Source organism: Notothenia rossii (genome assembly GCF_949606895.1).
Source record: "Notothenia rossii genome assembly, chromosome: 4".
Taxonomy (NCBI): Eukaryota; Metazoa; Chordata; class Actinopteri; order Perciformes; family Nototheniidae; genus Notothenia; species Notothenia rossii.
Genome location: NC_136902.1, coordinates 70,972,201 through 70,986,533, shown reverse-complemented (window position 1 = coordinate 70,986,533; position 14,333 = coordinate 70,972,201). Strand labels below are relative to the sequence as shown.

The 14,333-nt window shown below is 39.7% G+C and overlaps 3 protein-coding genes across 7 annotated transcripts in view; 1 reads left to right on the top strand and 2 right to left on the bottom strand.

Moving 5' to 3' along the window:
• LOC307038037 (stromal interaction molecule 1-like) overlaps window positions 1-14,333 on the bottom strand; it is a 358,279-nt gene that overhangs the window by 341,758 nt on the left and 2,188 nt on the right. The gene's annotated exons all lie outside the window — the stretch shown is intronic.
• Window positions 2,062-5,529, bottom strand: hdac12 (histone deacetylase 12). The gene is made up of 8 exons (XM_079679344.1): window positions 5,298-5,529; window positions 5,064-5,207; window positions 4,577-4,736; window positions 4,290-4,486; window positions 4,048-4,198; window positions 3,298-3,414; window positions 3,073-3,215; window positions 2,062-2,944 (listed from the first exon to the last, which is right to left on the bottom strand). Exons 1-8 carry the CDS (start codon window positions 5,400-5,402, stop codon window positions 2,921-2,923), a joined length of 1,041 nt encoding a protein of 346 aa, XP_079535470.1. The 5' UTR covers window positions 5,403-5,529; the 3' UTR covers window positions 2,062-2,920.
• stard13b (StAR related lipid transfer domain containing 13b) overlaps window positions 5,097-14,333 on the top strand; it is a 79,157-nt gene continuing 69,920 nt past the window's right edge. For 3 of the 5 annotated variants that reach the window (XM_079679338.1, XM_079679337.1, XM_079679333.1), the window contains exon 1: window positions 5,097-5,234. The gene's annotated coding sequence lies outside the window, so the exon portion shown is untranslated. The remainder of the gene's footprint in view (window positions 5,235-14,333) is intronic. The other 2 variants (XM_079679339.1, XM_079679336.1) reach the window with 2 other exon arrangements.

Genomic DNA, 14,333 nt, shown 5'->3' with positions numbered 1-14,333 from the left:
TAGTAGGGTGTTCAACGAATCACTTGAATCGTCTAATTAACTCGAAACACCTGCAAGGGTTTCCTGAGCCTTGAAAAACACTCAGCTTGGTTCAGTAAACTAAATCACAAGTATGGGGAAGACTGCTGATCTGACTGCTGTCCAGAGGACCGTCATTGACACCCTCCATCAGGAGGGTAAGACACAAAAAGACATTTCTCAAAGAGCAAGCTGTTCACAGAGTGCAGTTTCAAAGCACATCCACAAAAAGTCTGTTGGAAGGGGGAAATGTGGCAGGAAACGCTGCACAACCAAGAGAGATGACCGCAGCCTTAACAGCATTGTGAAGAAGAGTCGCTTCCAGAATTTGGGGGAGCTTCAAAGACAGTGGACTGAAGCTGGAGTCCAGGTATCAAAAGTCACTGTTCACAGACGTGTCCGGGAAATGGGCTACAATAGCCGTATTCCCATGGTCAAGCCACTTCTGAACTCAAGACAACGTAAGAGGCGTCTGACTTGGGCTAAGGAAAAGAAGCACTGGACAGTTGCACAGTGGTCCAAAGTCCTCTTTTCAGACGAAAGCAAGTTTTGTATTTCATTTGGAAGTCAAGGCGCCAGAGTCTGGAGAAAGGCTGGAGAGGAGCAAAATCCAAGTTGCTTGAAATCCAGTGTGAAGTTCCCACAGTCAGCGATGGTTTGGGGAGCCATGTCAGCTGCTGGTGTTGGTCCACTGTGTTTCATCAAGCCCAGAGTAAATGCAGCTGTGTACCAAGAGATTTTAGAGCACTACATGCTTCCGTCTGCTGAAAAGCTCTATGGAGATGAGGAATTCATTTTCCAGCATGATCTGGCACCTGCCCACAGTGCCAAAACCACCAGTAACTGGTGTACTGACCATGGCATTACTGTCCTCGATTGGCCTGCAAATTCCCCTGACCTGAACCCCATAGAGAATATGTGGGGTATTGTGAAGAAGAAGCTGAAAGACACCAGACCCAACAATGCTAATGAGCTAAAGGCCGCTATTGAAGCATCCTGGGCATCCATAACACCTCAGCAATGCCACAGGCTGATTGCCTCCATGCCACGCCGCATTGATGCAGTAATCCGTGCAAAAGGATTCCCAACCAAGTACTGAGTGCATTAATGGACATTTTCAAATGTTTGATTGTGTTTTGCTGTTATAAATCTTTTTTTTTAACTTGGTCTGAGGAACTATTCTAATTTTTTGAGATAGGATTTTTGAGTTTTCTTAAGCTGTATGCCATAATCAGCAATATTAAAATAATAAAAGGCTTGCAATATTTCAGTTGATTTGTAATGAATCCAGAATGTATGACATTTTTGTTTTTTTAATTGCATTACAGAAAATAAAGAACTTTATCACAATATTCTAATTTTCTGAGACAGTCCTGTATATATATATATATATATATACACAAACCACCCCTATATATATATAAAAATATATATATATAAAAAAATATATATATATATATATATATATATATATATAAAAAAATATATATATATATATAAAAATATATATATATATATAAAAATATATATATATAAAAATATATATATATAAATATATATATATATATATATAAAAATATATATATATAAAAATATATATATATATATATATATATAAAAATATATATATATATATATATATATATATAAAAATATATATATATATAAAAATATATATATATATAAAAATATATATATATAGTGGTAGTAACAAGCTGAACTATACCACTGGTATCTTTTAGAAAATCAACTGCCTGATATACTGTGAATTAACATTGCACTGTACCACAAATATCTCACTGCTTGATGTCAGTGAATGACATAAAAACAGGTGAAATTTAAAATGTACTAATGTACCTATTTAAGCCAAGGACTGTGCGTGTCCGTAACAGTACAGTATATGTGGACCAACTGTGTATGTTCTGAAGTGACACTGGTACCTTGATGTCTTATCTTACCTGATGTAAATACTTTTGAGTTTTACTTTATTAAATATTTTTGTTCATGAGTTTAGTTGTGTTGCATTTACTTTCGTAAAGCATAGATATTTGGTACATCTTTAATCAGTGACAACCACATATAATTCAATAGCACATAGTGTGACACCGTGAAGTGCTTCTATGGAAGTAATGAGACTGTATCCTGATGAGGTGAACAGCAAGTCAAACCACTTTCTATAATCACTTCTAGGTAATCACTTGCATGAGCATCACCAGCCACTCTGCCAATCAAATATCATTAGCAGAGCTCAGATACCCTGAGCAGATGGTAGAAAACATAGTCTCCAAAAGAATATATTTTTTTATAATCCTTGATAAACATTAAATGTGTTTACTTGGATAACATTAACATAGAGAACACCAGATTCATTATTTCAAAAATATAGACATATCACTCCAGTACATTTATGTTACGCATTTAGTAGCTACTAGCTGCAGATTTAGATGATTAGTTACAGAGTTACATTTCATATATGCTTTTTCAAAAATAAAGATATTTTCATTGGCTCTAAAACAGTGTTTCTCAAACCTTTTCATACCAAGGACCACTTAACCAATAAAAAAACACTCGCGGAACACCTAACTCACATCGTTTTTCTAGAACTGATTACAAATCGCCTGAAAAGGGTACAAACAAGTGGCAACATGTGTGATGAAGGTGTTGCGCTGGGCTATATCATGCAATCAATTGAAACTTAAGCTCGCTCCATTGCGGAGATATTCCCGCGAGAGTGCGGAAAACTTACATTTATTTAAAATGGGACATTTTACCAATATACTCACAGACCACTAGGGGGCGCTCACCACCAGTGGTCCGCAGACCACACTTTGAGAAGCACTGCTCTAAAAGATCCACTACTGGTGAGGCTCTGTGGGTCTTCTGGATTCGGGGCATGAAGGTTTTACATTCCACAGTCCCTCCAAACCTGAAATATGAAGAACATTAATACAATATCATGTTCAATGAAGCAGTCATGACAAAGTGTACAAAGTTAGGTAAACAATTCTGTATTGAGAAGGTTAATTTCTGGTAAAGCATCTATGTGTTGTGTACCTGAGTTGCTGCTCTGTGGAGGATGGAGTGTCTGAGGGCCAGTTTATCGTTGTCTCTCGAGTATCCTCCTCCGATAACGGCAGCGACGGGAACACCTCTGCTCACCACAGTCTTCATCACGTACAGATCTCTCTGATACAGCCCTGAGAGATACACACAGTCAATCAAAAAACATGCAGAGATTAAGTATTGGTGGAAATCCTCAGATGTCAAATCCTCACTCACCTTGGTCAGTGAGACGCAGCCGCCCGAGCTCATCCTCCCAGTGAGGGTCGACACCGGCGTCATACAGAACCAGGTCCGGGCGGAAGGTCTCCAGCAGCAAGGGGAGGTGGGTCTCCACTGTTTAAAACATCCGACATTTGACTTCATTTTATTTAAATTTAGTGACTTTACAGCAGGAGTGTCCAAACCTTTATCACCGAGGGCCACATACATTAAAATATTAGAGGTGAGGTATACTGCCGCTTATAAGTTAAGTTATAAGGTAGCAAAATCAATCAAAAGCAGGTAAATGATGCTTGATACTTGAATCTGCTTTAAGAAAAAATAAACAGCCTACATCCTAGCTCTCCAGAGAGTTTCATTGAATTTGTTAGCAGCTCATCCCTTACAACAGGAGTCCCAGATTGATTATCATAAGAGGAAATAGGAAGGGTATATTTCAAGTTTGTTATGTATAAAAGTTATTGGGCTTTTTTCTTATCGACTTAGATTTGTTAGAACATACTTTCAAATTTAATTGACTGAATTTATGGTAAATTGGGCTTGAGTGAACACTACGGTGTAATATATATTTACTGATATATTTAATAAGTACAATACATGAAAAGCTCAAGTTTCATTTTTAGGCCGATTCAAAATGTCCCGGGGCCGCATTTGGCCACCGCGCCGCATTTTGGACACCCCTGCTTTACAGCAACACTACTTGGTTCTGAACACATCATATGTATTATTATGTCATGTGTCACTTGCATGTGGAGAGGTACTCCTTGTCTTCCATCCCATCATCCAAGCTGATATCTAGGTCACTCTGTTGTTTACGGAAGGGGAAGTTTTTCCCACAATGCACTGAGAATGTAAACGCACATGGCTCCTCTTTAAAAATGAAAGCAGTGCCGTCACCCTGTTGGATTCAAAAGATTTGATCAAATACAAAGACAAATTTTGCATATAATAGTATGAGAAAATTAAAAGTAGAGGTACGGTAAATCTACCTGATGCACGTCTAGATCCACGATCAGAATCTTCCTTTTGTGCGAGGAGACACCCATCAGGTATTTGGCGGCAACTGCCAAGTCGTTGAGGAGACAATACCCTGAACCGTAGCTTGGGAAGGCATGATGTGTTCCTCCTGCTGTGCTGCAGGCCAGACCCCTCTGCAGAGCTACCTCAGCAGCCAGAACAGTCCCACCTGTCAATCACAGAGAGGTTGTCATGTGGTGTGATCTCTAGGGGCCGTTGAGATGTTACATCGCCCAGACTTGTCAGATGTTCTTCTCACCTGTCTCATATCGACAGCGCCTCACTATGCCTTCACTCCAGGGGAAACCTGTCCTCCTCTGATCCTGCTCATTGATTTTCCCATTAAAGAAGTCGTTTAAGTATTCCTCAGTGTGCACACAGCTGAGTAATTCTTTAGAGGCAATTTCAGGGACCCACACCTACTGTGAAGAAGGACATTTACATCAACAGGGTAATGTACTGTTTCCAGTAGTAGCAAGGTTTTACAATGTTTTTGTATTAATAATCAACCATTGTAAAACCACTGAGTCTCACATATCTACACATAGTTTTCTAACAACTGTCCAAAACAAAAATAATTTGACACAATGATATATAAAAAATAAAATCCTATTATTATCAAGTGTAAATTGTCTTAAAAGGGTAGATTTATTTCTCATCATCAATCAATTGTAACATTACAGAACTAAATAATGACATATGGACACTAGTGTTTTCGTAGTTTAACATATGAATGGCTTGCTCACCTGTTCCTCTGTGATCACCTGATCTTTGATTAAGAAGTGCAACACGCGGGATAACTTGGCCATAGGAAACCTGTGGTTGGGAGGGAGGTCGCACACATACCTGCTGTGATGAATGATGGGAAGTGCGCTGGATTCACATGATACCTGCAAGGTGCAAAGGCTCACTGTAAGGTCAGTTTGGAGGCATTGAGTTGCATTTCATAAAAGTTATTTTTATGAATATTAAGTTCTTACTTGTTGTTCACCATGAAAACCTCTGCTGGAAGTGAAAACTGCACCGAGCACTTGTCCGACTTTTAAGCGATGTGTTCGCGAAAATATCTGTTTAATGCACATCATTTCTCTGACTGGCGTTACACTATATATAAATAACTCGCTAACATAGGTCAGGGAAGTGTTGTGCGGTTTGGTCGGTTTGGTGTTATGAAACAAGCTACAAACGTGCTGAAGGTGTCCTGTGTGTGGTTGACGGATGTTTCAAAGTGTTTTCCCTCTGTAATACTGCCATCTGCTGTGAGGGAGTGGACACACACGGTGTAATGCTGAAATGGTTATTATCGACATCTCTACTGACTGTAGACTGAATAAAGCAGATGTATGGCAGGTTAGGGTTCCAAGATTCCGACATCTTTATTATTTCATCTCCCTCCGAATGCATCAGATTTACCTTGATATTATATTAGGGTCACACCAGCGATGGACTGTAAGTAAGTTCATTTACTCAAGTACTGTACTTAGATTCAAGATGCAAGGCTTTTTTGTCACACACTAAAGTGTAGATATGGCAATGAAAAACTTAAGTAAGGCTCCTCCAACAATGCAACATGAATATATGGACATAATACAGATAAACCCAATACGAATAGTGCAAGAAATAACATGTACAAATTGAGGTACTTGTACTTCACTTGAGTATTTTCACATTATGTTACTTAGTTACTAGCTACTTTGCAGATTTAGATTAAAATACGAAATTGAAATCAACGAATACATTATCATATAGTTAAAGGTAAGGCAACTCAATAGTAATTGCATTCATTTAAATGCACCCCCACTTTTACAGTGCAACTTTGAAGTGATGAACACATTAGTGCATCGATAAATATACATGGTTTTAAATTAATATTCTTGTTTTATTCACAACCCACCAAGGCATTTAGCCTTAAATCTTTCATCTGTTTGAAAAGGTTCCTTATTGAGACATATAAGACAGGGATGTTTGAGTTTCTCCAGCATAGAAAAAAAAATGATTCCCAATATGCCTTGAAGTCTATCCTGTCCTATGCAATGATATAGTTTTCAGCATATACAGTTGCAAGAAAAAGTATGTGAACCCTTTGGAACTACCTGGATTTCTGAATAAATTGGTCATAAAATGTGTTCTGATCTTCATCTAAGTCACAACAATAGACAAAGACAGTCTGCTTAAGCTAAAACCACACAAACAATTACATGTTTTTATGTTTTTATTGAACACACCATGTAAAGATTCACAGTGCAGGGTGGAACAAGTATGTGAACCCTTGGATTTAATAACTGGTTGACCCTCCTTCGGCAGCAATAACCTCAACCAAACGTTTCCTATAGTTGCATATCAGACCTGCACAACGGTCAGGAGGAATTTTGGACCATTCCTCTTTACAAAACTGTTTCAGTTCAGCAATATTCTTGGGATGTCTGGTGTGAATCGCTCTCTTGAGGTCATGCCACAGCATCTCAATTGGGTTGAGGTCAGGACTCTGACTGGGCCACTCCAGAAGGCCTATTTTCTTCTGTTGAAGCCATTCTGTTGTTGATTTACTTCTGTGCTTTGGGTCGTTGTCCTGTTGCATCACCCATCTTCTGTTGAGCTTCAATTGGTGGACAGATGGCCTTAAGCTCCCAAGCAAAATGTCTTGATAAACTTGAGAATTCATTTTTCCGTTGATGATGGCAATCTGTCCAGGCCCTGAGGCAGCAAAGCAGCCCCAAACCATGATGCTCCCTCCACCATAATTCACAGTTGGGATGAGGTTTTGATGTTGGTGTGCTGTGCCTTTTTTTCTCCACACATAGCGTTGTGTGTTCCTTCCAAACAACTCAACTTTGGTTTCATCTGTCCACAGAATATTTTGCCAGTAGTGCTGTGGAACATCCAGGTGCTCTTTTGCAAACTTCAAACGTGCAGCAATGTTTTTTCTGGACAGCAGTGGCTTCCTCCACTTTATGACCAACTTATGCAGAAATCCAGGTAATTCCAAAGGGTTCACATACTTTTTCTTGCAACTGTATATAGATTTCCTTCTGAAAGCAGTGGAGAACTCAATACAAACAAGGTGAAATTGGTATTTTTTTTCATTTTGATACTTCAAATGATCAAAGCTCTTTTTACATTTCAGCTTTCAACGCATGACAAATTGCTCATCCTTTCTTTTGTATTTCTATTTACATACAACTTTGAGGGTTTTCCTCTTCATTCTTCTCTCTGATGTTAGTCAGGACCCTGCCAATTTTGTATCCTATTCTCCTCTGTCCTTCTCTGCAGCCTTCAAAGACAATTCACCTCGTATTTATCCAAAACATGACAATGGCAGAGGATCATTTCTGATATCACACGGATGTGTGTGTGTGTGTGTGTGTGTGTGTGTGTGTGTGTGTGTGTGTGTGTGTGTGTGTGTGTGTGTGTGTGTGTGTGTGTGTGTGTGTGTGTGTGTGTGTGTGTGTGTGTGTGTGTGTGTGTGTGTGTGTGTGTGTGTGTGTGTGTGTGTGTGTGTGTGTGTGTGTGTGTGTGTGTGTGTGTGTGTGTGTGTGTGTGTGTGTGTGTGTGTGTGTGTGTGTGTGTGTGTGTGTGTGGTGAGCCCCCACTGGGAGGGGCTAGTGTACTCACGGGCAGATGAGAACAAATATGGGAGCGTTGGCCCCAGGTGCAGAGGAGAAATCTCCTATAATAGAACGAGGAGATTAGAGAGTTAAAAACTGGGCGTTGCAAATAGAGAGGGGAGAGCAGGGACCCTCTTTCTGAATGAAAGACTCCAATATATTCCGACAGAAAGATTGTGTAATTTGTGTAGAAGATAGAGGTTATATTCAGTCATTAACATGTAAATATTCTGTTCTGCTTTGGCATCTTTCTAAAAGGAATCTTGTATTTTTAAAGGATCATACCACTGCTTTTGCATGTTTTAGCTCATACACTATAAATCACTTTACAAGCTACCATGATTCTGTTTTATTATTCTTTTAGCAGACTTAAAGCATGTTTGAGTTGTATAGTCAAACCAAAATAAAGATAATACTGGAGCAGCTGGAGCTTACAAGATGGAGCAGCAGGTCATGCAGTATTTAGAATATCAGCCGTTTGTGTCCATGCGCAAGATGCTGAACCCCAAAAAGTTGTGTTTGAGTGTGGGTGAAAGAGCAAGATTCTCTCTCATAGATTAAACGACGAGTAGTTCGGCACTGTATGGCAGCCCGGCCGTCAGTGTCTGAATGTGTGTCTGCAAAGGTAAAAGTTTGCTCAGAGTAAAAACATTTAAGAAAACTGTGCTAGCTCACACTTTTAAAAACTTTTAATCCTTTTCATATGTTTCAAATTGGTATGGCCCCATTGGGGGATGGTTCTGAGCTCTGTTCATATACATTTTCTATTGTTTTCTATTGGTGTTATCACAGTTTTTTGTGAGACTGCATACCAAATCTCTGAGAGAAGTCAGATTACCCCCCTTTCCAAATCTTTCTGCATTTTTGTTGGGGTGCTTTTGGGGGGGGGGGGGGCATTTCATAGCATATCTGTGAAATTAGAAGCGTACCATTCTGAAATCAACAAAAACCAATGGCTGCATGGAACAGCAGTAACAATATATAGACAAATCTAAAAATACTTAACAAAATGTACAGTATTCATGATTTGTAGTATCTGTTGAACACTCTGGCATAGTTCTTTAATATTAAACCACAGAAACCACAGCTGAGAGTAAGCTGTTAGGGAGCAGCATTCTACTTCAGGGCAGCTGCTTTCAAGGCTTTGCAGCCCTGCATCTTATTCCTATCAAAGACAAAAGAAAAAGCTGACAACTGCTCTGATCTAAATTCCTCTTCTCTTGTCAGGCAACATATTGGAAGCACATTTGAGTAAGCCCTCTGAATACAGTCTCTTTAAAGAGAGTGTTTAAGTTAACTGAACAGAAAAAGACACATGGACTTTTCTTATATAACCTTTTTTACCTATTGTTCCTCTTTGGTTCACACAATTATGGGATCGATAACATGCAATATGTGTTTAACCAAATGAATGACCCTGTCATCTCTGAATAGCCCTGTCATCTTGGCATACATGTATTTTCAGGTTCCTGGAAACAAACATGTTTGTTGTGCGGCCCCAGGAGGGAAATGGGCGGTGTTTGGTGCATCAGACATACCTGTCAATTACACTACATCACAATCACAACATTGAGCCCACAAAACCCCCCGTCCTCACCCTCCACCTCGCCACTCGGAGCGGAAGGAATTCGCTGGCGGATTGCGAGAGCTGGCAGAGCGTGTTGCAGCAGGTGAGGTTGTTGTTGGAGGGAATTCATTTGTAGCTGCTCTTTTTGTGTGATGGTGACAGCCTCGTCCAGGCAACCCTCCGGTCACATGAAAAGCTGAATCACCCCTCATTACCCCCACTATAATCACATGTGTAATGGGAAAACAGGCGATGAAATCATTGTGCAGTAGTATAATTTACATCATTATTTGTCAGTGTTTTCATCTCCCCTCGTTAAAACTGGGACTGACATCTTATTTTACTCTATAGCACCATTCATTGTCTGGGAATGTCATATAACTACTTTTTGACAACTTGTAATGTGGCTGTTGTTTGGGACAACAGGGTTCTGTGTTGTTAGAAAGCAAGCATGAATGTTAGCCAATGAAATACCAAGAATTGAGGATAAAGGCCAAGAATATCCACTTACCCAAACCTTTTTTTATGATCTGACCTTTTTGCACCTTTTAGCTGTTGCAAGTAGTTCTTGCTCATATTGGATTTCAAGGTCCGAAGTTATATGGTTTAGTATTTTATCAGTAATTCAACCTGAAAGAAGTCAGGCAGACAATACTGTTTACTAAATCTGAATAACTGGATAATCTAAGAAAACCCCTCAATTTGAGTTTGAAATAAAATACTACACCTGCATTTATATAAGCATCACGCTCAGGAAGCCCTTGGTACTGCAAATAATTCAATCACATTTTTGAATAAGCCAAACTGAGAGAAAACCCCATTTAGATGATAACACCTCACCTGTTTTATTAGGGTGTGTGCATCATTTTTCATGAGATGCTACGCAAAGCAGAAGACACAATGTTTACGTTGCCTTTGTCATTTTAGTATTTATCTGTGAACTAAATTAGACTTTTCTGCAGCAATGATTTTTAATCTCACCCTTTAATGCAGTTAAACAATTATTGGCTTCACAGTGAATGTCGTCACCTGCTGAGTGAAAAGAGACACATTCCTCATCTGTTGTGATTGCTTCATTTGACTCTACATAAATATCCCATTGTTTGGCCATTTTCTAAACATTTTTTATCTGGAATTTGTGTTAGCTAGCAGTTGCTTTGTTTTCAAAACATGGAGAACATTTCTTGATTCTTAAGTACTATGTTTATATTCAAATTATGAGATCACCGCAAAGCCTTGTACTTCTTGAATATCTGTTCATTAAATGGTGGAAACATATACGCCATTATCTTTGCACCCACAACAACTGTGATGATCAGATCAGCTCGTGGGATAGACAGCAGGTGAGACTGCAGCGAGAAGTGATAATGCAGAACATCTGCCCCATGGTCTGTGGTATGCAGGGAATCTGAAGGGGAGTCGGAAAACAGCAGAGATATTGAGTCAGACTGTGGTATTGCTGGAATGTCTTTTTAATGATGTTTACATTTGAATTGTTTTCGTCTTTTTCTACAGCAGAGCGTGGTTCAGGTTTCATAATAGTGCCTAATGTGACAGCAGGAAAAAAAACATATATCATTATTTTGTTTTTTCTGCTTTTAGACATACTTTCCTTAGATACAAATACAGTTTGTTATCAGTGTTGCAGGTGTAGAAAGAATGATTTTTCATACTATAGATGTAGTTTAACCCTGTCCATCTCTCAACCTCAACAAACTCACGCTTGTTCTACGCAGCAATACCATGTTGTATAGCTGACAGGCAAACCTGCAACCATACAGCCCCATGTTTCAATAACACACCTGGCTCCATTCTCTTCCTCTCACTTGAATCTCACTGTACCATGAGAAGACCACAGGCACTTCACAACGTCTACCCCGTCTTGACAGCCAGGTAGATGGTGCTGATAAGGGAAGAGGGAGGCGGCAAGTGAAAGGACAAGTGCAGAAAATGTTTTTCAGCCATGATAGTTTCACATTTCACAATCTAAAACACTTACAGACTTGAATAGATTCCAAAATAGGCAAATAGGCGATAGATTAAAATGTCAATGTCCAGCTTGAAATTAATTATTCCTTGAAAAAGTATTTTGTACCCCCGGGTGTTGCAATTATTTAGTGAATGGGTCATGAACTCTGTCATTTTCAATCTGTTACACTCTTGCACCTGAAGTGAGTGGTGAGCAGAAAGGGAAATTATGTTTCTTATCACTCTGTCAATCGGCCAAAAACAAACAGTAATATCCTCTTTCACTCACATTTGTTTCTTTCTGGAGGGGTTGGCACAGACCTCGTCCGTCTGCTGAGGATCTGCAGCGGGGGGCTTGGTATGCCTGCCATCCCTGGTAGTTTGCTTTGGCAGCCTGTCCACTGACCCCGCTACCCCCGTGTCCTGTCCTGTCTTATCATACATACATATCGTAATCTGCAGCAGGATGCCTTTTCTTGTTTACATTTATTTCAACACTGCTAAAAGTTACATTTAGCATTGATACTGAGGAGATACATGTTTTTATCTCAACCACTAGAATGCACAAAATAGGCTCCGACGTGTCACTCTGATTACTTCTTAGGAAAGTGCGATTTAACTGTGAATATACTCTGTATTTAAATTCCGTTAAGCCAATTGATGTAGCCGAAGCTTCAAAAGGCTTTACAACATAATGCTACCCTCTTTCCTAGCAACAGTGAATCATTTATTATATCAAATTGAGATTGAGGACCCCATAAAAGACTACAGACTTACTCATATGTAAAGGATAGTATGAAAATGACATGATCATAGTGAAGCCCCCAGACAGAGCTTGTTGTTTGCCTGGTGTAAAGTGACTTCTTCAAATACACACAGTCCCTCCTGCTCCAGGTGCTGAATACCCTCCATCCCCTGTGGAAGACAGCCAGTTTTTTCTTACAGAGACTCAAACAGGGCTGTTTTTTTCTTTCTTATTTCCACGGGCAGACAGGCCCTCTTGGTAAGCCTGTGAGAGCATCCAGCTGTGTTTGAGCGGAACTGTTTTCCCTCCCACTGGCCTTGGACTGCTCACCTGCAGAGCTCAGATAGACCGGGCAGAGAAAAGCCTATTATTCATTAAGTGCCGCCAATTCTTCAAGTTGGTGTTTTTCAAATGTTTATTTTTACTGTAACAGTAGACTGACTTATTTTCTTCTGTGTCTCTTCTGCTTCATTTGTCACTTTCACATGCACCTGCATGCTATTTTTACCTTTTTCAGACAAAGCAAACATGCCTACAGCACATGTTCTTCTAGTTGCTTCATTGTTAAGTTGTGCACACATGTATCTGTGTGTGTGTACACAACCTAGGCAAGAGCTTAATTTTCTTTTAGCTAAACTTCTGGTGTGCCTCCTGTAATCTTTCCATGTAACCAGTCGGACAACGGGGAAATGTAAACGCAGATATTCAACAAGGACATGGGAAATGTCACTCGATCTGAACAAAAGATCAGGAAACAAACTGAAGTTTGCACACATACCTTATCTCACCATTTAATCATAGGATTTATCGATGGCTGCTGTGTAAAGCATGGCACAACAGAATATTTCAACTTTTGTCTTTTGCCAAGTTGTCTGAATTAAAGTTGGTAAAATACTCTAATATCTGCATATTGTTAATATAATATCAGTACATAAGTTGGTATAGTCTGAAGAAAGACAATGCCTCTTTGATGGGGAAAGGTAAAAAAGGTGAGAGAAGATGACAGCCACGGGCAGATTGCAAAGTATATAATAAATGAGGGAGGAGATACTCAGTGCTCATTTCACCAGAGGTCAAACAGAGTCCAAGTGTTGATTTGTGACCGTTGCTTCACCGCTTCTCTCCTGGTGAGCAGACAGAATGACCGGGTGAAGACACAAATGAATGAATGAAGCCCCCCCATGGTATAAAGTCAAGGACAACCTACTGAGTGGGAACTCAGAAATTCTTTTTTCGGCACTTCAGTCCTATCAGAGAGCCAAGGATCTGCACAAACAACCAGTCCTCAGCCAATCAACAAGCAAATGCTCAGACTTGCCCCTCTCATGTGTACTCGATTTCACTCACTTTCACCGACAAGCCCTACATGCTTCCTATATACATTTTAAGCTCACACTGAATCACAAGAGGACTTTTGTTACCTGAGAAATTCCTTGGTAAAATGTTGCAAGATCATTCATGTCAAATTGAGATCGCCTGCCGCTTCTGTTTGACTCATCATTAATGAAGAGCCAAACACTGACTAAGTATTACGAGGATATTGACGCATTATTCAAAGATTTAAGAATGAAAATATTTAACTTTCGTATGACTTCAATCAATTTGAAATGTCTTAATAGTTTAAGTAAATTTTTTATACACTTAACAGAAGGTCAATAAACTATCAATCGTGACTTTCTTTAGCCCGAAGATACCACAGACCATCCTGCAAGTTCATGATTTATAAGGGGACATCGCAAATTGTCTCACCCCTAACTGGCAGATTTTCTATATAGTTGTGAAAACACACTATTAGTTTCAGTTTAGCAATAAATCCTCTTTTGGAGATATCATCTTGATATATTTCTAAGAGCTACAGAAAGCCCTGGTGCTTCACAACTTTTCCCTTTGACTTGAAAGCATTCCTCAGGCCGGTGTTTTCCGGCTAACATCACTGCTGCGGTTCATCTTGCTCCTGCACAGCCATTCCCCACGGTCTGTTTGTAAGGGCTGGAAACCCATTTCACCTTGTTCTTTTACAGTGCCAACCACTGCTGCTCCCCCCCCCACCACCGACCCTCTCCCTCCCTCTTCTCTCCCCCCAGCCGTCTATCCTCCTCTTTCCATCTCCCGACAAGTACACATACTCCCT